This window comes from Lepidochelys olivacea, assembly GCF_965140295.1.
Source record: "Lepidochelys olivacea isolate rLepOli2 genome assembly, chromosome: 2".
Taxonomy (NCBI): domain Eukaryota; kingdom Metazoa; phylum Chordata; order Testudines; family Cheloniidae; genus Lepidochelys; species Lepidochelys olivacea.
This window is the reverse complement of record NC_140412.1, coordinates 206,161,900-206,185,355: the sequence shown is the minus strand read 5'-3', so window position 1 is coordinate 206,185,355 and position 23,456 is coordinate 206,161,900. Positions and strand designations below refer to the sequence as shown.

At 40.0% G+C, this 23,456-nt stretch overlaps 1 protein-coding gene across 5 annotated transcripts in view; it reads left to right on the top strand.

Moving 5' to 3' along the window:
- WIPF3 (WAS/WASL interacting protein family member 3) overlaps positions 1–23,456 on the top strand; it is a 59,326-nt gene that overhangs the window by 14,253 nt on the left and 21,617 nt on the right. For 4 of the 5 annotated variants that reach the window (XM_084618793.1, XM_084618794.1, XM_084618796.1 and 1 more), the window contains exon 2: positions 9,716–9,872. In XM_084618793.1, coding sequence (XP_084474919.1) covers positions 9,771–9,872 — 102 coding nt within the window. In that variant the 5' untranslated portion in view covers positions 9,716–9,770. Of the gene's footprint in view, positions 1–6,253; positions 6,431–9,715; positions 9,873–23,456 lie in introns of those variants that run through there. The other variant, XM_084618797.1, reaches the window with a different exon arrangement.

The following is a 23,456-nucleotide window of genomic DNA, read 5'->3' as shown; positions in this document are numbered from 1 at the left end:
ATAATAGCTATTCTGGGGATGGAGCTGATGCTGCGGTTAGGAAGTTGGTGCCAAAACTGATCAGCTTCTCTAGAGGAAAAAAAAACTGCACAAAAACCTGATTCCTGAACAATTCCTAATAAATAGGTGTCTCTCTTAGCCTTGCCCTTAAATATCTCCAATACTGGCAATTTCATACCATTTTCCATTGACAGTGATTCTTGAATTTTATTTGATAACAGGGAAATTATATTAAATATTTAAGATTATTGCAACACTACTGGCCTGTCTTTGACTAGTGACAATAATTGATCCCTGTATCTTTGTAATATCCATGTATGTATTTATAGATTCTTACTGTCTTCCAAAAGCTCTCTTCTGCAGTATGAATGTGTTAAAATCTGCAAACAGTTGAAACCCAAAGCCTTAAACAGAAATCAAAGTGCACAATCCTTAATCTGGTAAAATTCCCATTGGTTTAGGTGAGCGCTTTGCCACTATCAGGAATTCAGAAGTAGGTATACAAGTAAAAATATTTAGCCTCTCCTGATTCCTGACATTAATTCATTAGAGAAATAACAGTCACAAACTACCTTGAAATTATTCTTACACACAGTGGATGAAATCAAGACCCTGTATAAGTCAATGGGAGTTTTGCCATTGAATTCGGTAGAGGCAGGATTTCACCCATGGTCTTTAAGTTGGTAGATTCAATACACAGGTCACTATATTTTAATTGAGGTTTTTATAACTGTCAGCTACAACATTTTGAAAGCAATAAAACCTTTGCTTTGTGCTGTTTAAATATTTGTCAATATCCGTAGCCAAATTGTGCTATATTAGAAATGGGCAAACCAGTTAGGATAAAATAGAGAATGGACCAAACCTTTGTTAAGAACTCCAAATAAAGCTTTATGATTCTAGCCAGGACTGATAATGTTGAAATACACAAGAGAGGCTACTCTGAAAAGTGTTTCTTCCCTGGAAGTAACTTCCAGAAATCTCATGAAATTTTCAGCCCAATTTTGCTAACCCAGAAAGTTTGAATAGTTTTTATGAAGTGCAGTTGGATAAGCTTCCAAATGTTTGGGTCAAGCCAAGCAACCAAATCTCTGTTGGGTTACTTATCTCTGATCGTTTAAGTAATAAAAAACCCACACCCAAAATGGTGGCAATACGCATACATTTATTAAATAACTTAGACTTTTATAGCACCTTTTATCTACAGGTACTAACACACTTGCCCTACTGTAATGAACACATATATTGGAATCATCACTTCTTCCATCACTGGACTACAGCCACTTTTGGGGTGGAATGTAGCAACTGTTTAACAGTGTTCAGCCCAACAGTTTAAGAGAGGAAGTGAAGAATGTTACCTCCAGTTGACTCTACAGTGGATGAATAGAATGTAATGACCTCTACTGGAATTTGCTCTGGAACCTAGGATTAACATCCATACTCTGTCAAATAGACATGAGGATGAAATCCTCACCCCATTGAAACCAATGGCGTCTGGATTTCATCTAAGGCTTTAATGTCCACAAGTGGTCAGGCCCTCCATTGTACTCTAATTTAAGAGGTGGTACTCCAGCAACAGACAGTATCCCCAATACAATGTTGAGGCGTAAGATTAGTATTGAATCAGAGGGAAGAGTGCTAAAAGACCAACTATCTAATTGGAGAGTGGAACTTCCTTCCATTGAAAGAACCTGATTACGCAACTTGCAGGGATTGCTCCTGTGGGAACAGTTCTTTGTAAGAAAAGGACCAAACAATCCAACTTTGCCAGAAACATGGTCCCCATTTCAATTTTTCCTGGGATGCAGAACTGGAGAATAGCAACACTGCTGTTTTTGGAGAAACAGCAAGTCTTGAAAATGTGACTTGAGAGGGTGTGTAGAAGACTTTGTGCATGCTGCAAATCAAAACAAAAACAAAACACCCCACCTTTTTTGGATTAAAGGACTCAAGCGCTACCCTTACTCAAACACCTAAGTGATAGAAAAGTAGACAATGACCTTGAACTTCCATTAAGCAACTCTTTATTTAACACAAGCCAATGATTGACTTTGCATCAAAATCAATGTTGTTTTTGTTTAGCTCTTAAATAAGACGTCTCTCTCTGAGTGGTTTACTTAGTGTACATGTTATTCAAAGGAAACTCCTTGTGTGGGTTCTTCCCTTCTACAAATGAATGCATTCTCTTCTTTATGTCAGACTGAGTTGATCTCTACCTTCATTTGTTTTCAGATCATGGGGGCACTTTAAAGTGTGGTTCTCATTACTGTAATCTTAATGCACTTCTTCATGGTAAATTTAATTATAATTTTCTTCCATTCCTAGTTTAGAGCAAGAGGATCGTATTCTGTTCTACTACATTAGTGCAAATTCATTGAAGTCAGTAGACTTGACTCACAGCCGTGGTCATAGGGGGTGTAAATGGCAGCAGCCTTCTGCACCAACACAGAAAGCTGTGCCTCAAAATGGAGTTGAGAAGTGGACGAGAAGCTGGATATGAGTCAACAGTGTGCCCTTCTTGCCAAGAAGGCTAACGGCATATTGGGCAGCATTAGTAGGAGCATTGCCAGCAGATCGAGGGAAGTGATTATTCTACTGTATTCGGCACTGGTGAGGCCACATCTGGAGTATTGTGTCCAGTTTTGGGCCCCCCACTACAGAAAGGATGTGGACAAATTGGGGAGAGTCCAGCGGAGGGCAGTGAAAATGATTAGGGGGCTGGGGCACATGACTTATGAGGAAAGGCTGAGGGAACTGGGCTTATTAGGTTGCAGAAGAGAAGAGTGAGGGGGGATTTGATAGCAGCCTTCATCTACCTGAACGGGGCTTGCAAAGAGGATGGAGCTCGGCTGTTCTCAGTGGTGGCAGATGACAGAACAAGGAGCAATGGTCTCAAGTGCAGTGGGGGAGGTCTAGGTTGGATATTAGGAAAAACTATTTCACTAGGAGGGTGGTGAAGCACTGGAATGGGTTCCCTGGGGAGGTAGTGGAATCTCTATCCTTAGAGGTTTTAAAGGGCCAGCTTGACAAAGCCCTGGCTGGGATGATTTAGTTGGGATTGGTCCTGCTTTGAGCAGGGGATTGGACTAGATGACTTCCTGAGGTCTCTTCCAACCCTAATCTTCTGTGATTCTATGAGTCATGCCCAGGGGAGAGTAGCTGGCATTTGCAATGTCATCTTGGAATGGGGCTCCAGCAGGGAAGGGCTGCTTTGATTTGCAGCCTGGTCTCCACAGGAAACCTGCTGGAGAAGTATGGAGTCAAATCATCCCCTAGGTCATGGTTTCTTAAACTTCATTGCACCGCGTTCCTCTTCTGACAACAAAAATTACTACAAGACCAAAGGAAGGGGGACTGAAGCCTGAGTCCCCCTGTCCTAGGGTGTGCCGAAGCTTGAGGGCTTCAGCCCTGCGTGGCGGGGGGGGGCTTGGACTTGGGCTTCTGCCCTGGGCCCCAGAAAGTTTAATGACAGCCCTGCTGACCCCATTAAAATGGGGTCATGACCCAGAGTTTGAGAACTGCTGGTCTAGGTGCCAATATTATATACCTTCCTGGGTCAATGCTGCCCTCTTTTGTGGCAGTGTTGCCTGGTTGTTAGCTTCCTGGTGGAATGGGAGTTGCAGACTGTGCGTAAAGATATGGAGCTCTTAATATGTATATTAGAAAGGGTACATCAGTCTGTGGCACTGTGTATTTCTGTTGAGCTGCATATTACTATTAAGCTCATAGGACTTCCTTTGTACCACTCCATTTAGTCTCTGAGGTCTCTAATACCCACAGAGACTGGCTCCTATTTTATGTTCAGGATAATCTCGTACAAAGAAGAGAGAGTTTGTGTGCTCTTTACTTTTGTTCGTTCTTATTTTAATTTTAAAAAGTCATTAGACTGAAAGTGTCAGTTTGCTCTTTGTGTATGAAGAAACATAACATCTGGTACTTAAAAATTGCATGGTTTGGTTTGTGTTGGAATTAAAATTCCAAATTACTAATTCTGAACATAGAAGCCTATTCCAAAGTGTTTCCAATTGTGGTTTAAGAATAGCAGAAAAATTAATCTTGCTATGTAATGTATATACACTTTTCTCTGTTTTTGTCTATTTTACTTGTGTGTGTCTATTGTGTTGTCTTTGTAACATTTGTGGTGCACCTGTACCAGCAATTTCAGCTGTTCTTTGGTGTTTGACAGGAGCAAGTGGTGGATACAATTAATCATATTGTCTGTTCTTCAAACCGTGAAAGATGCTTCATAAGGCCGATTTTCCAATGTATCTTTATTTTTATAATTCTTGTACTTTTCCCATGATCTAAAAATTTTGGTTTGACTGAATATTTTAAAGAGTAGAACTCAGGGCAATATTTTTAAATTATAGCAGAAATAATATTTGATATCTAAAACTGATTTTGAAAACTAGGAGCACAGTTAATGGTTTGCCTTTTTTCTTCTATTAATCAACAAATTATATGTACATATCATCCATCATGCCTTTCTGTGCATTTGCAGAATAACTTACACAACTCCCAAGCTGCCCTGGCCCCTGAAAAATGTCAATTACAAAATTATTTTTTTTTAAAATTGCACAGAAATTGACTTGTGTAACCCAGTCAAAGTGCATGGAGGCTGTACAATTATTTCTCCATAATACATTCAGACTGAATGAAGAGGTCTGACTTTTCATACTGTCTTCATTGTTATATCATAGTGACGGTGCAATATGAAAATCTATTGGCTATAGGAGTAGAACTCTACTTCTGAAAAGGGAATTTTGTGCTTCATAAGCAAAGGCATTTTACCTTGGTGCAAGGAGGTAATAGTTCCTCTTTAGACGTCTGGTGCAATTGCATCTGAAATGTTCCAGGAATCCCATTACCAGAAAGATATTAACAAACTGGATAGATTTCAAAAATGTTCAAAGACTGGTGGACTGACTTATAAGGGAAGATGAAAACAGCTAAACAAATATATCTAGGCTAAATTTTGTGTGCCTGTGGGGTCATAATTCTACAAATATTTCACAGGTGCAGATGCCAAAGAGGTTAAATAATTCTATTTAGCCTGGTACAAGAAGGTATAACTAGGAGAAAAGGGATCAAATTAAGAAAGGCAAAAATTAGGCTGAATATCAGAAAACCTTCCTAACAGTTAGAGCTATTAGACTATGAAAGAGTTTCCCAAGGGATGTAATACAAGCCTTGTTATTTGGGACACTTAAAATTAGACTGCACAAAGTACTAAGAAATGTACAATCTTGCTTTGGCAGGGAGATGAACTAGAAAACCTAGTAGCTCTTTTCAGTCTCTTAAAATCTGTGACTTCAGGGTCTGATCCTGCACCATGAAAGTCAATCAAAGTTTTGCCACTGACTTCAGCAGTACTGGGATCAAGCCCTCTGCCCATACTAATTATGGCCACCTGGCTTCTTCCTTTGTCCTCTTGCCCCCACAAACTGCCAGCTTCAAATGCTAAATTTCTCACCCCTTTTGTTCCTTATTTCCAGGAAAGGCTCAGCCCTCTCCAACTCCAATTAAAAAACCATAATTGTACACATACACTGTAAAACTGCCTTCCCTAGCCCTCCCCGGCACTCCCAGATTGAGTAACAATATTGGCAATGGGGGAAGGGAGACATAATTCTTGTAAAAGAACTCTAGTTCTTTTAAATAACTTTGAAAGGGAAAAATAAATCGTTTGACGAAAAGAGATGGATCGGGGAAGGGGAGAGTTGTACAAATATACAGCGAGCGTTTTTTAAAATGCTACAGTGAGAGCAGAAGCAGCAAAGGGTTACAGTGTGGAGAGAGAGAGAGTGAGAGAGCACGCATTATTGATGATACCTTGAAGGGCTTCCGCTTACATTGGTGTTAGCAATCTCCTAGGCACATTTCCTTTTTAGATTCAGAGTTTATTTAACCTGCAATATGAGTATTCGTTACCAAGGAGTACCCTCCAGTTATTATTTGAAGACACAATCTTTGTTTTAACCAACAGTGGGGTGGGCAGGAAGTTGAGTGCAGTGTAATCTTCAACCAAGAAATCAAGCTAGTAAATGTGTAAGTGAAAATATTAAAGATTTTATTGCTTTGTACCAAGAGAACCCGGTGTACTAACCACACATCCGTGACATAAGTGGAGAAGAGGTTCACTTACTGATAAATAACAATCCTATTCACTAACATTTGTAGATCCTACAGTAATGGACCTCTATCTTAAGAGCCTGATTTTCACTATAGGACTTCATCTCTGTTTCCCCTGGAGTGTGCCCATCTTTTGGAATGTACCCATTTTCCGAGCACTAACCCTGCTGTGTGCAAATAACAAAGCCTGCACCTCCGCAGTCCAGTTGGGCAAATTGAAATTTTACATGCAAAACCCATTGCCTCTGCACAGACCCGTCAGAACCTGTCTGCTACACATGCTAGTCCGTGGAGACAGGTGAGCATCAGTGGACATGAAGGGGGCTGAAGAGGTGATGTCAGCTAGGGATTCTGAGCTTGAAGGGGGAGGCTGGAAAGGGTGCTGAGTATGGGGCTGACAAGGAGGTGTAGGAAAGTCAGCTAATAGGCTTTTTAAGGATTTACATTTCCTTCTCCTACCTGTCAGCCCCTCCAGAGTATGCTTTACCCCTCTGCCATGCCTGTATGTGTTCTGCAGCCCTCCCCCCCAAAAGTGTTTGTTTTTTCACTCAGAATATTTTTCCAAACCCAGTTCATATTGAAAATTAAAGTCCAGTGTTGCAGAGTAGGAAAAAAAGAAACAGAAACACTATCAGTAGATAAGACTCATTGCCCTTCCAGGCATGCTTGATTCCCAGGGCAGCCCAATAGGAGGGGTACAAGGCTACTCTGGCTTTGTATGTGGGCTGACAGACAATTCAGTGCAGGCCTGTAGACCCACTGGCCAGAGATCAGTCCTGTCCTCTCTAGTCTCACTGGGGGCACCTCTGGATTGTTCTCCTGTCATTCAGACATGTACCTGTGTCTCACGTGCTACTTTTAGTCTGTTCACCCTGTTCTCTGCTGCTGCGGGCCTCCTGCCACCAACAATCTGCTTCCAGGCTTAGCTTTCAGCTTTTGGGGCCTGATCTTCCCTCCCCAGCCAGCTGGGCTGTCACCACTTGCTGGCTATTCACACTTACCTACAACCCAATGGCTCTCTCCCTGTTTGCCCAGTCTCTGTGTGTCACCTCTTTGTCCACTGAACTTAGCATCATGGAGCCCTCTGCTGGCTGGATGCTGAAATGAGTCCCTACTGTTACTAGCATGATATGTGGTCAATATTTTTCTTCTGGCTCATGATGAAAGGGGATGGACTCGGAGGTGTCACTACTGAGCCAGTATGGTCACTACAATGCTGAAAAAAGACACTGTTTAATCTAAAACCCTCTTGATGATTTTAAAAAAAAATTGGCTGGGTCCTCTGGTCCTGGTGCTGAGGATTTGTCCCATCTCTCATTGATTCACTCTGTCATGGTATGTATTGCTTTTCTTTAGTAATATAAACTTGGGCATTGTAATGTCTACTGTTTTGCCAGCTAGAAGGCGTAATATCAGATGAATTACTAGTATTGCGAGTTTAAATATCCCACAGCAGAGCTTTTAATATTGTCCTAAAACTAAAGGTAGTATGATGCCAAACTGAATAATTTGGTCTTTCCTCGGATGACTCAGTGACCCATGAACCCCTCAGTGCCAAGGTATGTACGTTCTGGTTCACCAAAGAATGTCAGCTGTCTTAAATAAAAGCCAGGTCACATTGGTCATTAATATCATTGTGAAATGTATGTACAGATGCTATGTAAGGAATTATGTATGTATCTTGGAAATATGTTCTAAAGTCTGTATCAGAATAGAGGTAACAAACACGTTTTCTGTCAGACAAAAGATATTTGTTCACCTGTCTCTGTTCGCATGTAAATTAAGCATTGTAAGCTAACACAATGGAAGCTCCATTTACATACGAAGTCAATGGGGGGAGGATGTGAAATAAACAGGGAGGCAGCACACCACAGAATAAGCCACGTGTGTGGGGGGGGGAGGGGAGGGGAGTGGGGGGCAGTGGTGCTGGCTATCATGGGTCTGGGTACTTTGTAGGATATAAGGAGAAGGCGAGGAAAACACCCCTTTATCCTGCACCTAGGAAGTAATTGAGCAGTGCAACTACATTCATGAAAATGGGATCACAACCAGCCTTGGTTGAAATTCTGCAAAGGACCTTTGAAGTGAGATAAACTTCTGTAGACAGAAGGTTAGTCTGATAGGTGTAGTCTCTAGAAAGCATGTTATGATTTTCTTTTATATGTAACCTTTTGATTCCATTATCCTTACTCACTATCTCTTGACTCTCTGATAGTAAACTTCTTGTTGTTTTTCACGGTAAATATATCTCAATCCTGTCATACTATATAAGGAGCTGATCCTGAGATGAATCATATAGGTTGGTGTGTACAATGTTCCCTTGGGGATAGCCGGCCTGGTATTCCTGTGAGTGTTCAGTGGAGAAGGGGCTGGATGCTACAGGGCAATGCTTCCAAGGGGTTTGGGGACTGAGATGCACTTATTAAACTGAAAAGCAAAGTAAGGGCTAGCATTCCCAGAGGAGAGTGCTTAAGTGGATAACACGCTGGTAGGGTCAGGGAGCTGAAACCAATATAAGCACAAGCAAGTTTCCTTCACGCTGGAGGCAAGATGGTAATAAGGTGGCTCTCAGTCGTGGGCACCCTGAGACCCGTCATAGCCATCACTCAACTAAATCCAGCTAGGAATTTTAGCACACATTGATCCATTCTTCTTAGCAAATGATAGGGAAAATCTGGCAATTGTATTTCATGAGCATCGGTGAAATACTGTGGAGAGTGCCATACTTAAAAAAACCCCTAGACCCATGAACCAATCACCCAAAACCATAATACTAAACTTGACCTATATAACATATATTCAAATTCTGTGATTATTTAAAATCTAAGCAATTTACCTCAGAGTTAAATTATTAAAAATAATGTATTTTAAAATTATTTTCCCAATCTTTGCAGGCCTCCAGCATCTGCAGTTCTCTATTTGTAAATTATTACCCTCATCCTTTTATTGGAAAATTGAAAATACCCTTTTTTTTCCCCCTTGATTTGGTATATTACTAAAAAATTCTGAAAATAAATTTAAAATTAAAAAATGACAGTGATGCTATACATATCTGACTAACACCTGAAATTTCTAGTGCTTGGAGGGCTGTTCCTTGGAAGTAGTAGTGCACCTAATGAAACTCTATTCTGGAAAATTGTTTCTTTGTTTATTATTCAGTCATGTATGTTTTTGTTTGTTTTATTGGACCTAATCCAAAAATCCTTACAAAGTTCTTTATCTATCTATAGAAATACAAAACTCTCCTTAAAATGGAGTTTCGTCGTAATAAGGGGTTCAAGATTTGTCTTATTGTAATTTGTTCTTTTTAGCATAATTGCATTTCAAGTTATGAGCTGGATTAATCTCATAGCTGAAGTTGAACAGGTTGGCATCTGTACATTTAGAATTCATGGAAGCTGTCCAGCTATGTCAGCTGGCTCTTTACAGATATCTGAAGATAACATTCATCTAATGAGGGCTGTTCATACTGTAGTACTAGAGGCTGTAGGGTACAAAAATCTTCAGTTTGCTGAGAGCTAGCAATTTGGCTGGGACTGTTCTTCTGTTTGCAGTATGTAATGACATTTTCTTCCCGCCTCAGGACTTGGAGTTCAACTGGAATCTTTCATAGCGGAGTGAAGCTAGAAACTTGACAGATGCCTGTGCCACCCCCGCCGCCTCCTCCTCCACCACCACCTCTTCCAGCTTCTGGAGGACCACCCCCAGCACCTCCACCATTGCTATCTTCATTACCTCTGGTAAGATCTGCTTTTTATTTTGATTAGTGTAGCAGGGTAAATTTTATCACAGATTTTTGTGATAATAGCAGGGGCAAAGCCTGCAAAGTATTTTGGGTCAGGTGTTTTGAACAAAAACCTAGGCTGGGGTGTGTGTGTGTGTGTGGTTTTGTATGTGTATGTTTGTGCGCACGCAAGTTTAGCACTCATAAGTACCCCCCAAAACACAGAGAGCTTGATTTTAGTCTGAAAATGTGCATGTGGGAAGTGTTGATTTCTTCTTTCATTTCTAATAGCTTGTATTAGAGATTTTAGTGTTTTTCCTTGTGGTGTATCCCTAGGAAGAAAAACACCTATGATGCTTTTATCATGTTCACACGTATAGCTACTGTATGTAACAGATCACCTGGTTGCATGTCACCAACTAGTGCATGTGCCCTTGCAGTGAGTGGCTGATGCCCTGGCTGGAATTCCAGATTCTTATTGTACTTTGGTTATGCTGATCCTTGGGGATGCTTCTTCAGGCCCTTTTTAATGTGTTGCAGTCACTTGTTTATGGGGTGTTTCAGCCTTGAAGCTATGACTGTAGAGAAAATAATGAATACCCATATTCAAGGCCAAGCACCTCTGATTTCCTCATACACTTTCTCTGCCACGGCTATACTCCTTGCAGCATGCATTAGTTTTCTATCGCTGTAGAAATAAGTGCCCAACTCTTTCAAAAATAGAGCTTGCTTTCTTTTATGCCTTGTGGTGCTGATATAAATACATACTTCAGACCCTTGAACTTCTCTTTCCTGCTCTTACATCCATGCCTATGTTGTGAAGGAGTCTATCAGTTTTATATTTGATTATGTTCCAACTTTGTCCTCTCCTAGGGAGATATTACCTTGCAACTTCTTTATTTGCCATTCCAAGTTTTAAAGAATTAAAACTGAACCATCCTGCAAAACTATCAAAAAAGTGCAAGGTGGTGAAGGGGGAAGGAAAGAGAATAGTGCGTGGCCTGAAAACATACAGGTTGAGGAATTCTGGTTTCTCTGGTTTAATTTTGATCTTCAGGCATATTGACTGGAGTTTTCACATCTGTGTTCCTGATGTTTGTCTCACAAATCCAGTTAGATGCCGAAATAAGTGGCCTGATTTTCAGAGCAGTTTAATGCCCACAACTGCTATGGAAGTCAATAGAAGCTGCAGGTACCTGTCTCTTGACTTTAGGCACCTAACTTTAGGCATCCAGTTTGAAAAATTTTGCCATGATATACAAAGGGGCAGATCCTCAACTATGTCCCAAATGTAGGAAGTGTGTATATGTGTGCAAAAGTGGCTTCAAGCTCAACATTGCACTCCCAGATCCTGTTACAGTCTGTGCAGGGCCAGTTTCCCAGCAGAGTTAGTGCTGTTGTCAGGCTATTCTACCTTACACCAACTATAAATGGCCCCAGGTGGCTGAGAACCTAGCCAAAACCAGCATAACAAAGGGGTGTCCTGGTCATGCCACTTTTTCCCTGGTACACCATCAGCAGGAAGGGATTGTGGGATAAGAGCCTCTAGATCAGTTCCATGTAAATTCATTCCTGCACTGGGATGATCCTTTGACTAGTTATACTGGTTTTAGGGCCAGTTTACACTGGTGGCACAGTGGAAAGCAGCCACGTCACACTTTTTAGAATCTGCCCCAAAGTGTCCACCACTTCAGTTACAAGGTTACCTCTCTAGACCAGTTGGAGGCAACTATGTGGCAGGTTTTTAGGGACTAGATGGCACCTTAATGACCCAACATTCTCCACAGTCTACCTCAGAGTTATTCCTCTAGAACTAATCATGTTCTCGGGCAGACTGGTAACTGGCCTAATTCTTCTTTGGTGTAAATATCTCTCTCTCCCTCCCCCCCTTCTTGTGGTAATTGCAAATCCCTTCTGGAAGGCTGCGTAGCGGAGGCCCAACTAAATGTGTTGCTACTGTTTTCTGCAGTAGGTCTGGTTACTGCCTCCCATTATTTGTCACACATGGCACTATATCTGTTGGGGGGAAAATGGAAATATCCCAGACATAAGGAGCTTTTAGAATATGCAGCAGCTGGCTTCAGTCAGTTCATACTCTGCCTCCAAAGTGGTTACGTTTTACCTTGAATTTTGCTCTCCTTCTGTTGCCAGAGAATGCTGACATCTTCCCATCATTTCATTTTAATGAATTACAAAATGTATTTCTAATTTATAAAGCATACTCAGTACATTACCCTGTCAGCTGGAATTTGGAAAATCTTCCAGTGCAAGTGCATAATTTAAAGGGAGCAAATGGATCCTTCATAAAGAATTAGTAAGACGATTCTGCCGAATGTTATTCTCGCATAACAGTGAAAGGAATCTTCTCTGCTAAAGTTGAATCAGAGGGAAGACCATTTTTAAGAGGCCCTCAGTGTCTAGTTAGTGCTACAGAAGCAAAATGCTGACATAGGTCAGACCCCTGTTACAACTGTGCATCTGGCTAAAGGTGTTAATTGGGGAATCCATAACAAGTAGCTACAGACCCTAGATTCTTTTGCTAGGAAGATATTGTCTAGAATTTGGCATCTGTATCCTACAGCTGCTAAAACTGCCCAGCTGTTGCTACAGCTGCTGAATTTATTGTTGGAGAATGGAAATATAAAAATGATAGGCAGTAATATAAAAGTACCATTGAAACAAACAAGCTTTGCCTAGTCAATGCACACAGTTGAGTCTACACACACACGTAAGTAAAGGGGTAATTTTTATACCGATTCAGTTAAACCAGCACAAGTTTTGTATGTGGACAGACATAAGCCCGGTTTAAACTGATACAAGAGTCTTCATGCACAAGTGTTGCACTGCTGCAACTTCTGTGTGTAGACAAGACACAAGGCCTCCATTTAGTATTTAAATACCCTGCATTTTCAAGCATGCAATTATATGGGATATGAAATTATATTATTTTTAAGAGTCCTGGATACTGATACATGGACCTCTTCAGTTTTCATCTTTGCTATAACTAAGGGGAGCTTGTCAGATTGGCCTTCAGAATAAGGGGAAAACCTATATGATGGGGTATTTTATGAAAAAAATTATCCTGAAAGATCTCTTATCTTGTGTGGGAGCTTATCTTGGTATTTTATCTAGAAGATAGCACAGCTTTTCTTAGGGGATCAAATAACACTTGTGAAATGTTGCTATGCAGGTGTGATCTGACATCTGGCTTTGCTACTAGTTAATTCAGGTGAACCTGCAGAGAGTGAGTCCTTGCACTTACACAGATCAGATGACATTTGTTAAAGAAGAACCAGTCAATTACTTCCCACTTTGTTTTTGTCGTTGTGACAGAACGAAGTAGGTGATTCAGGCCAGGCGAAGTCTAACAAAGGGAAAAGAAGGATGCTGAAGAATTAAGGGGGCAAAGAGTTGAGGCTGGTAGAGTAGGAGACTGTTGATGTAAGGGGAGTGGGGACAAAAAGATTGAACACAAGGAAAGAGTGTAAAAACGGAGAGGAGGACTGAGATGGAACTAAGTTTTAAGAAAAAAATAAAAGAAAACAGCTGAAACAGAGCAAGGTTGTTAGGTTCGGTTTGGTGGAGCTTCTCATTTCTACTTCCCAGCAGTCTCCTTTCTTTTTTTCTGTCTCCCTTTGGCTTTGCCATTAATGGATTGAGATGTGGCCCTTCAGTTCATATCTGTCAGGCTTTTTGACCCTTGTGGCACACCTGCCGCCTTATGTTTGTGTGACATGGTCAAGAAGTACTTACATGTGCAACGTGGTTAGAATAATCATGGATCAAGACCACGCTGCATCAATTTTATTAAATGTCACTAATACTTTGGAGAATATTGGGTTACCCTGGCCACATGAGAAGTTAACAACTTCCACTCCCCAGGGTAAGTGAAATAATACATAGATTCATAGATATTAAGGTCAGAAGGGACCATTAAGATCGAGTCCGACCTCCTGCGCAACGCAGGCCACAGAATCTCACCCACCCCCTCCTGTGAAAAACCTCTCACCTATGTCTGAGCTATTGAGTCCTCAAATCGTGGTTTAAAGACTTCAAGGAGCAGAGAATCCTCCATTACATTACCTACTTGCCTGCATATTTTATCAACATCTCATCTAAGATAACTCTGGATCCCTCGTTAAGCCACAGTCCTCAATGATTTTGCATCTTTTCTTTTCTCCAAACCCCAAACTGCTGTTTGCTCTTGAGTCCTTTGCAATTTTAATGCCTTCCTTGAGTCAGATGCAAATTAGTTTGGTTTATACTGGTTTTTAAATCTCTTGAGCTTGGAGATAGTCTGATGTGAATGCTTTAATTATAGAACTGTGTTCTACTTATTTCGTAGCTGACATGTTTTTTTCCCATTTCTTTTGTAATTCTATCATGCAAGCAGTCACAAAAAATGTTGAAATGATACAAAGACAGAATTCAAGGCATGTTAGGAACCACCTGTGCCCAACAGCTGAAAAACTCCTGGCTGCTTGAGCATGTAATAAAACAAGGCTTTCAGATGAATTTTTGAGAGGGAATGTGGGAGTATACATGCAGCAAGAGGTGTAGGTGCTATTTGTTAGATATTTATGTGGCACCGTAGGTGGCTGATACAAAATGTAAATATAACTAGTGGGAGTAATTGAGCATCACTTTGTGTGCCTGCCTTCAGGGGTCATAGATAAAACAGAGGAGGAGTTGTAGGAAGAAAAAAAATGATAGGTTTAGGCAGTGGCTTATAGAGTCTTAAATCTGGGTCCTCCTGATGGAAAAGGGGCAATTGAGGAGTTTGTCCTCATAGTCCAATAAAACTGAAGGAGTTTGTTTCATTTAAACTTTCTAATCTTTCTGTTTTCCTGGGCTCTTTTTTTTTTTTTGAAGTGTATGTTTTTTTTATTTGGTAGGGGAACAGGTTCCTATAACAGCCCATGATGATGTTAAAAACAGGCACTGGTCTGGTACTAGAAGGATTACAAAGATGTCATTGCTTAAGCTCTCAAGAGAAGCAGGACTGGCTCTAGGTACCAGCAAAGCAAGCACATTCTTGGGACGGCACATTTCCAGGGGCGGCATTCTGGCCATCCCTTTTGTTTTTTAAATCCACCAATGTACGAAAAAAAAAATACATGAAGATCAAAAAAATCTCCAGTAGTGCGATAGGAACGTGACGTGAAAAATATCATGTCACGTCGTGACATGGTCACTCATAATGTGAACATGCGTAAATGTGTAAACGTTAACGATTGATTAAATCAGAAATCACGATTACTTGTGTGTACTGTGCTGCCCTATCAGCGCCATTCGTGCCAATTTCCATGTTGCATCAGTGATTATATGGCTAAAATGCCAGGACGAAAACAACTTTCTGGTGCTGCCTACCGGCAACAAAGAGAGAAACGGCAAAAAGGATTAGAAAAACTATCTCGTACTTCAAATAAGTATTTTTAAAAAGTCGACAATCAAGGAGAAAACTCTAAGCAACGCATTGAATGTGATTATTCATCAACTGATGAAGACCAATCAAACCAAAGATTCTTTATCAACTGATAAAGATGAACAACAATCCGACCAAAGATTATCTTCACTAACTGATAAAGATGAACAATCACAATCCATCCAAAGATTAACTACTTCACTTGAAGAGTCCAGAAACGAAGAACTGTTATCCAAATCTAAAACTGAAGAACAATTATTGGAAGGTGGAGAGACCTACATAAGATCGGATCCAAGTACATGGCCAACAATAATTACTGATGCAATGCTAATGATTATTGTGAAAAAAGATCCTTCAAAACTAGATCCTACATTTGAATATCCATTTAATGAATCGAATTGTCTATTTATGCCATCCAGTATGAAGAAGAAAATGAAAAATGGGGAACAAATTAATCGATCGTGGTGTGTGTATTCACAGACCAACAATGTAGGGTTTTTTGTTTTTGCTGCAAACTGTTCTGTAACTCAGATATTCTTCTGGCCACTGCAGGTTTTAATGACTGGCGAATTTTGCATCAGCATTTGAAAGAACGTGAAACATCAAAAAATCATTTATGCTCATGGACAAATTGGATGCGGTACAGCAAAGTCTACTAAATTCAGAAATTCTACTTTGGCAAGCTGTGTTGAAACGTTTACTGGCAATCATTAATTTCCTAGCCGAACAGTGCCTCACATTCTGTGGATCCTCGGATATTTTATATGAGAATAACAATTGAAATTTCTTGAAATTCGTTGAGTTATTGGCAAAATTTGATAGTGTTATGGCTGAGCATGTATGAAGAGTGAAACTTGGAGAGATGCACACCCATTATTTGGGTAAAAATAATGAAATGATAAAATGAAATAATACAATTATTTTCTAATGGAAAAAACACAACAGTTTTGTTATGAGGCTCATGATGATCCTATTCTCAATCCAAAAGAATTGTTTAAAGTTGAATGTTTCTATTGAATGTATTCTGGATGTAGCTATAACTTCCATTGAAGAAAGATTTTATCAGTTGCATGGTCATTGTGAAACTTTTGAATTTTTATACGATATTGGAAATATTAAAAATCAGTTTTCCAAAGAAGACCTCGTGAAGCACTGCCAAGACCTACACTTAGTGCTCAGTACTGATAACGTTGCTGACACTGATGGAGTAGAATTGTATGATGAATTAATAGCTTTATCTGAGCTAATAGTCCTAAAACTTCTCCTCTAAAAGTATTAGAATTTATAGCAAGAAATGATTTTTTCACTCCAAACACTGCTATAGCATTACGCATTCTTTTAACATTACCAATATCAGTGGCTTCTGGTGAGCGCAGTTTCTCAAAACTGAAATTACTAAATTATTTGAGGTCCACCATGTCTCTCAATCATTTGTCAGGACTCGCATTAATTTCAATTGAAAGTACCATTGCAAAACATTTAGATTTCACTGGATTACTAAGACTACGCAAGTATTAAAAAAAAAAAAAAAAACAGAAAAATTCAGTTCATGTAAATTCTTTTAATTTAGGAGAAACTGGATGCACCGGAAGACAGTAACGTTTTTCATTACAGTGTATAGTTGAACCCAAATTGTTTGTAATTGTGATTTTGTTAAAATTAAATGAGTACACTAGTAGGAAACAGTTTTATTTCACAAACTACAAATTCTCTGTTTTCATTTTTTAAAAAATTTTAAACAGTCAAAAAACCTCCCAAAACAAAAAAAATTGCAAAGTGCAAAAGTGTGTAAGAGTTCTCCCCGTAAGTTTTTCATCCATATGACTTTGAGTGTAAAAAAAAAAAAAAAGGGGGGGGGGATTTTTTTTGCTTGGGGCGGCAAAAAACCTAGAGCTGGCCCTGAAGAGAAGAATGAGAGTAGGTGTTTTGGTAACCTGCTATTTGTTTTAAAGTGCAGTAGTCTGTTTACTGATCTGCTGCATGTGTCTACAAGCATGCATTTCTGATATTATGTTCAATCAACATCTATTAAAATGTTGATATCTTAGGAAGTGTATTGTATGTACTAGATCCTCACAGTAGATGTTTGCTTAATGATTCAGACATTTCTGAAGTTAAAGAAAATATTTCTGCCTCTCTTCAGAATTATTTTGTTCTGTATAATGAAGTGTCGGGGCAGAAATGAACCAAAAAGACACGATGGTTCAAATAATTTAAAACCAACAGAATTACACCAGGAGTATATGTCCCATTGTTATGTTAAAACCAAAGGTGAAAAATGTTCTTGCTTCAGGAAAGCATTGAGTTAGTACAATGTAAAACTTGAAATAATGCTAAAGGTAAATTATCATATGGATTAATCATAACTGTTCCTGAATTCTTATTTAATGAAATAGAATTAAGGGAAAATTACAATAGCTGCTGAACATATGGCAATCTACTGGTTTCTTCAGTTGGCTATTGTACTAACTTTCTATTCTTGCATTAAAAACCGCAGAGGAACAATTCCTCTCTATGTAGCAGTGTGATAAATGCATAATTTACACAGAGATAGAATTTCCAATGTTAGGGAAAACATCAGATGATCTCTGCACTGGGGGACTTTTCCCCTCTTCTCTTTCGTGCAGTTGCTATATTTTTTTGTCAGAGAGAACCTTGTAAGCCCGCTTAAGAAAATTGGAAAACGACAGTGTTATCTCTGAAGTTGTGTGGGAGTTGTTTTGCTGTTATGACATTTTTGTACTGCTAATGTTTAGAAATGGAAATAATACATGTAGAATAACTTGGTTGAATGGCATGGGAATTTATTGCCTCATGCATTTTGGATATATCTTTGAATACTCTTAAGTCAGGTACATGATTCATGTAACTTATGAATATTTCTTAGTGTTCTGTTAACTAGTTCTGTTAAGAGACTCTCCCAGATGTAGAGGTGAAAGATCACAATACTTTTGAGCAATGTCAGATCTTGGCTGTGTTTCAAATAGACTTTGACTTCTGTGTCTCTTCTAACTTCTAGAAGGAGTGATCTAATACCAGCTTTGGTTAGAAATCTCTTTTCAAGGGGTTGTATATATCTTTTTATTCTGTAGTAGCTAGAATTGTCTTCAGTATGACTCTCAGATCTTAAGAATATAAGCAGAAAAAATTACTCTCCTTCCAGTTTGAGGTGATTTTTGGAGGCAGTAAATGCTGCTGCTCATCGGAATGAAGAGGTTCTTTATGAAGTGATGCACTGCGCAGTCACTTTCTACCCAACTTTGAAGTGAATGCAGATCCCGCAGAATAGCGGGATAAGGAACTAGGGCTGCAAGTCAAATGTGAATCTCTCACAACGCAGTGGAGCACGTTATCAGTAGGCAGTCCAGATTCTATTGCAGCCTTTTAACTTCCTAGTCTGTAGACCTTGAACTGTCAGTCAGTTTTTACTCCCGAAATATCTATTTTTGCTCCATATTTTTATCAAGCCTTTAAATAGACTCCAGAATCATAAGATTTCCCAAATACTGCAGTATTTGGGCATATGTAAAAATAGGTTTCTTACATTAAATGCAGCTTGAATTTGTTTGGCTTTAATAGCTGCAGAGAGCCAGGCTGGATTGCTGGAAGACCTGGACCATTTGGCATGAGGAGCTAAGCATTCCTGTTGGGTTTTCCAGTGCTTTCTTTATTAACTCTAGAGGCAGGATTCCTTGAACCAACAGACTAAAGAACCCCTCTCCCCCTTTTTTTTTTCTTTTTAGACCACTCACCAGTGCCAGTAGTGCCAACTCCTGTTACTTCATCAAGAATCTTGCGATATTTGGTGGTTTTCTTAAAGCTGCTCCTGGGGACAACTGATAACCTGAGAATCTCAGCTTTCACTTAAAGGGAAATTTTGAGCCCTTATTGCTGTAGTGGAAAGCTTGAAAACACAAACAGAGTGTACTCTAAAAGCTCAGAAGGCAAGCAAAAAGAGCTTCTAAATATATTTTTTTTAATCTCATGATTTTGAGGTCTAATTAATAGATTTTTTTTTAAAAGCTTGGAGTTGGCAATACTGCACCCCCAGTCTTATCTTTTTATGGTATCCCTGCATATTATCATTCAGATTAGAGTCTGAATTTGGAGTTTGGCCCATTCTGTTGCTGGGTCATCTCTCTCTGTAAAAGTGGTGATGAGAACCTTAATTTAAAAAAAAAAGGTCTCAATATAATCTCAATATTTTTAGCTTCATATGGGGTATCTTAAAAAATGGGGTGAGGGGATTAGGAGAATATGCAGTCGCCTACCTTGACGATGTGGCCATATTTTCGGATTCCTGGGCAGACCACCTGGAACATCTACACAAAGTCCTTGAGCGCATAAGGGAGGCAGGACTAACTGTTAAGGCTAAGAAGTGTCAAATAGGCCTAAACAGAGTGACTTACCTTGGACACCAGGTGGGTCAAGGAACTATCAGCCCCCTACAGGCCAAAGTGGATGCTATCCAAAAGTGGCCTGTCCCAAAGTCAAAGAAACAGGTTCAATCCTTCTTAGGCTTGGCCGGTTATTACAGACGATTTGTACCGCACTACAGCCAAATCGCTGCCCCACTGACAGACCTAACCAAAAAGAAACAGCCAAATGCTGTTCAGTGGACCGGAAAGTGTCAGAAGGCCTTTAACAAGCTTAAAGCGACACTCATGTCTGACCCTGTACTAAGGGCCCCAGACTTTGACAAACCGTTCCTAGTAACCACAGATGCATCCGAGCGTGGTGTGGGAGCAGTTTTAATGCAGAAAGGACCTGATCAAGAATTCCACCCTGTAGTGTTTCTCAGCAAAAAACTGTCTGAGAGGGAAAGCAACTGGTCAGTCACTGAAAAAGAATGTTACGCCATTGTCTACGCTCTGGAAAAGCTACGCCCATATGTTTGGGGACGGCGTTTCCACCTGCAAACCGACCATGCTGCACTAAAGTGGCTTCACACCGTCAAGGAAACTAACAAAAAACTTCTTCGGTGGAGTTTAGCTCTCCAAGATTTTGATTTCGACATCCAACACATCTCAGGAGCTTCTAACAAAGTGGCTGATGCACTCTCCCGTGAAAGTTTCCCAGAATCAACTGGTTAAAATCGTCCTTGAGATGTGGAAAATATTGTTAGTCTTTATGTACTTGGTAGTATATTTAGAGATGCATGTGTCTTATTAACTCTGTTTTCCTAGAGCTCCAGGAAGAAATCCCAGCCAGTGTTTCACCCTAGCTGAGATTTGGGGGGCGTGTCATAAATATAAAGGGAAGGGTAAACTCCTTTGAAATCCCTCCTGGCCAGGGGAAAGCTCCTCTCACCTGTAAAGGGTTAAGAAGCTAAAGGTAACCTCGCTGGCACCTGACCAAAATGACCAATGAGGAGACAAGATACTTTCAAAAGCTGGGAGGAGGGAGAGAAACAAAGGGTCTGTGTCTGTCTGTAGTCGTCTTGGCCAGGGACAGAACAGGAATGGAGTCTTAGAACTTTTAGTAAGTAATCTAGCTAGGTATGTGTTAGATTATGATTTCTTTAAATGGCTGAGAAAAGAATTGTGCTGAATAGAATAACTATTTCTGTCTGTGTATCTTTTTTGTAACTTAAGGTTTTGCCTAGAGGGGTTCTCTATGTTTTTGAATCTAATTACCCTGTAAGATATCTACCATCCTGATTTTACAGGGGGGATTTCTTTATTTCTATTTACTTCTATTTTTTATTAAAAGTCTTCTTGTAAAACACTGAATGCTTTTTCATTGTTCTCAGATCCAAGGGTTTGGGTCTGTGGTCACCTATGCAAATTGGTGAGGCTTTTTATCCAACATTTCCCAGGAAAGGGGGGGTGCAAGTGTTGGGAGGATTGTTCATTGTTCTTAAGATCCAAGGGTCTGGGTCTGTAGTCACCTAGGCAAATTGGTGAGGCTTTTTACCAAACCTTGTCCAGGAAGTGGGGTGCAAGGTTTTGGGAAGTATTTTGGGGGGAAGGACGCGTCCAAACAGCTCTTCCCCAGTAACCAGTATTAGTTTGGTGGTGGTAGCGGCCAGTCCAAGGATAACGGGTGTAATATTTTGTACCTTGGGGAAGTTTTGACCTAAGCTGGTAAAGATAAGCTGAGGAGGTTTTTCATGCAGGTCCCCACATCTGTACCCTAGAGTTCAGAGTGGGGGAGGAACCGTGACAGGGGTTATCTTGCTTTTTTCCCCCTGGCTGCTTGTGTGTGGATTTCAATTTGCCTCGCCTTGGGTAATAAAGAAAACTTGCTCTCTGTGTGTCTTGAGTATGTAGCCCATTGTGCTGTCTAATACAAGTGTAGTTGGAGATGATCTTCTTGTAGACAGTGTTGTCACCATACAGGCTGTAACTGCTCAAATAATCGGGGTATTTGTGGATATCTAATTATTTGATTTTTTTTTTTTAAATAGTGGAAGAGGCTGGCTTGAAAGGAATGGTACTTTTGTAGTCATGTTGAACTGTTACAGCTCAAGCCACATGAAACTGTAATCTTTATATATAACCTTCTGTATTTGTAGCTTCAGTGGGGCAATATGAATACGAAGATAAAACCATGCCAAGATAACATTGCTCAATTTATTTCTGTCTGGACTGGTACAAGGACATGTACTGCATATATCTGTAGATGATAATACTCTAATGGTGTGTTAACTAGGATCATGCTGACTTTGTTGGTAGGAAGCACACTTCATTTAAGCAGTTGTGTTCTGTGCAAGGCTGTTTTTATAGTAATCTCCATTGTGCTTAACATCTGACTTTAGTAGAAAACATTCCAAACTAGAATGGCCGTAAGTTTTTCATCCATATGACTTGTGCATGACTTTGCTGAGTGTAACTCACTGAAATACCAATAGGCCATCTGCGATACATACACATACTCAGGTGCAAATTGTGACTGGTGGAATTTGCAATAGATTTCAGTCAATTAGTACTATTCTTACAACCTTTCAGTTTTAAAAAAAAAACCCACACAATGCCGTGACTTAAACTTCTGTACATTGCTGGAATGTGATGTTACAAGAAACTGAAAAGATGTTCATTTTTTCCTAGTCTTAAACTGATTAGAGTTTTTCATGGATACAAAAGGTCATTTAAAACCTTTGAAATGTGTTTGCGGAGGTAGCCAGACAAGGTGAATCATATAGTTTCTTTAGAGCAGGCCTAGATTAAATTATGATGCCTGTAGGAGGTCAGAGATGCAGTTATTATTTACTTGTATTACTGTAGTACAGAGGAACCCTCATTATGGACCAGGAGCCCTAGGTGCTAGACAAATACAGAGTCAATGTGGCCAACTCTCATGACTTTATTTTGAGTCTTGTGATATTTGGCATTTTTCTTAAAGTCTCATCTCCTGGAATTATGTCATTACATGAGAATCTCAGCTTTTACGGGGGGGGGGCAATGCTAGCCCTCATAGGTGTGGCGAAAAGCTTGATAATGTGAAATCAAAAGGAAAATATAAAAACTTTAATATTTATTATTTTTAAAAATCATGAGATGTTTAAGCCAATCTTGTGATTTTTTTTTTTTGGGGGGGGGGGGGGAGTGGGAGGCAGGCTGACTCATGTTTTTGGAGGACTTCAGATTGACCATACTGCAGAGTTCACATTGCTACCCACCTTGGTGCCCTGTGTGATTATGTGTCTGAAATGGTTTGAAAGCCTGCTCTGTAGAAAGAGAACTTGACTCAAAAGTGTACACCAGCCTGATCAAATTTGGATGCCAGAAAGTTAGGCACCTCAGTAAATAAAAGCGGCTCGGCACTTCTGAAAAAACCATATAACTTCTGTTCGGTTAACTAAACATGGATTTACATCGGGGTTCTCAAACTTCATTGCACTGGGACCCCCTTCTGACAACAAAAATTACTACATGACCTCATTAGAGGGGAACCAAAGCCTGAGCCCCACCACCCCGGCGGGTGGGGGAGACGACGAGGACTAAAGTCCAAGCTAAAGTGATTTCACTAACTGGATTGGTGTGTGGTGGTGGCGGTGGTAGGAGTGATGATGGAAATGAGTGCTGGGGTCCAGCTGCAGACAGTTAAAGTCTTGTCTATGCTTCTTTCAGTTTCCCACCATAGCTACTGTGATGGGATATTGCATCCACATGCAGTATCTTTGGGGACCATATTGTGTTAAGTTTATATATTGCTGTGTGCCAAGGATTGTAT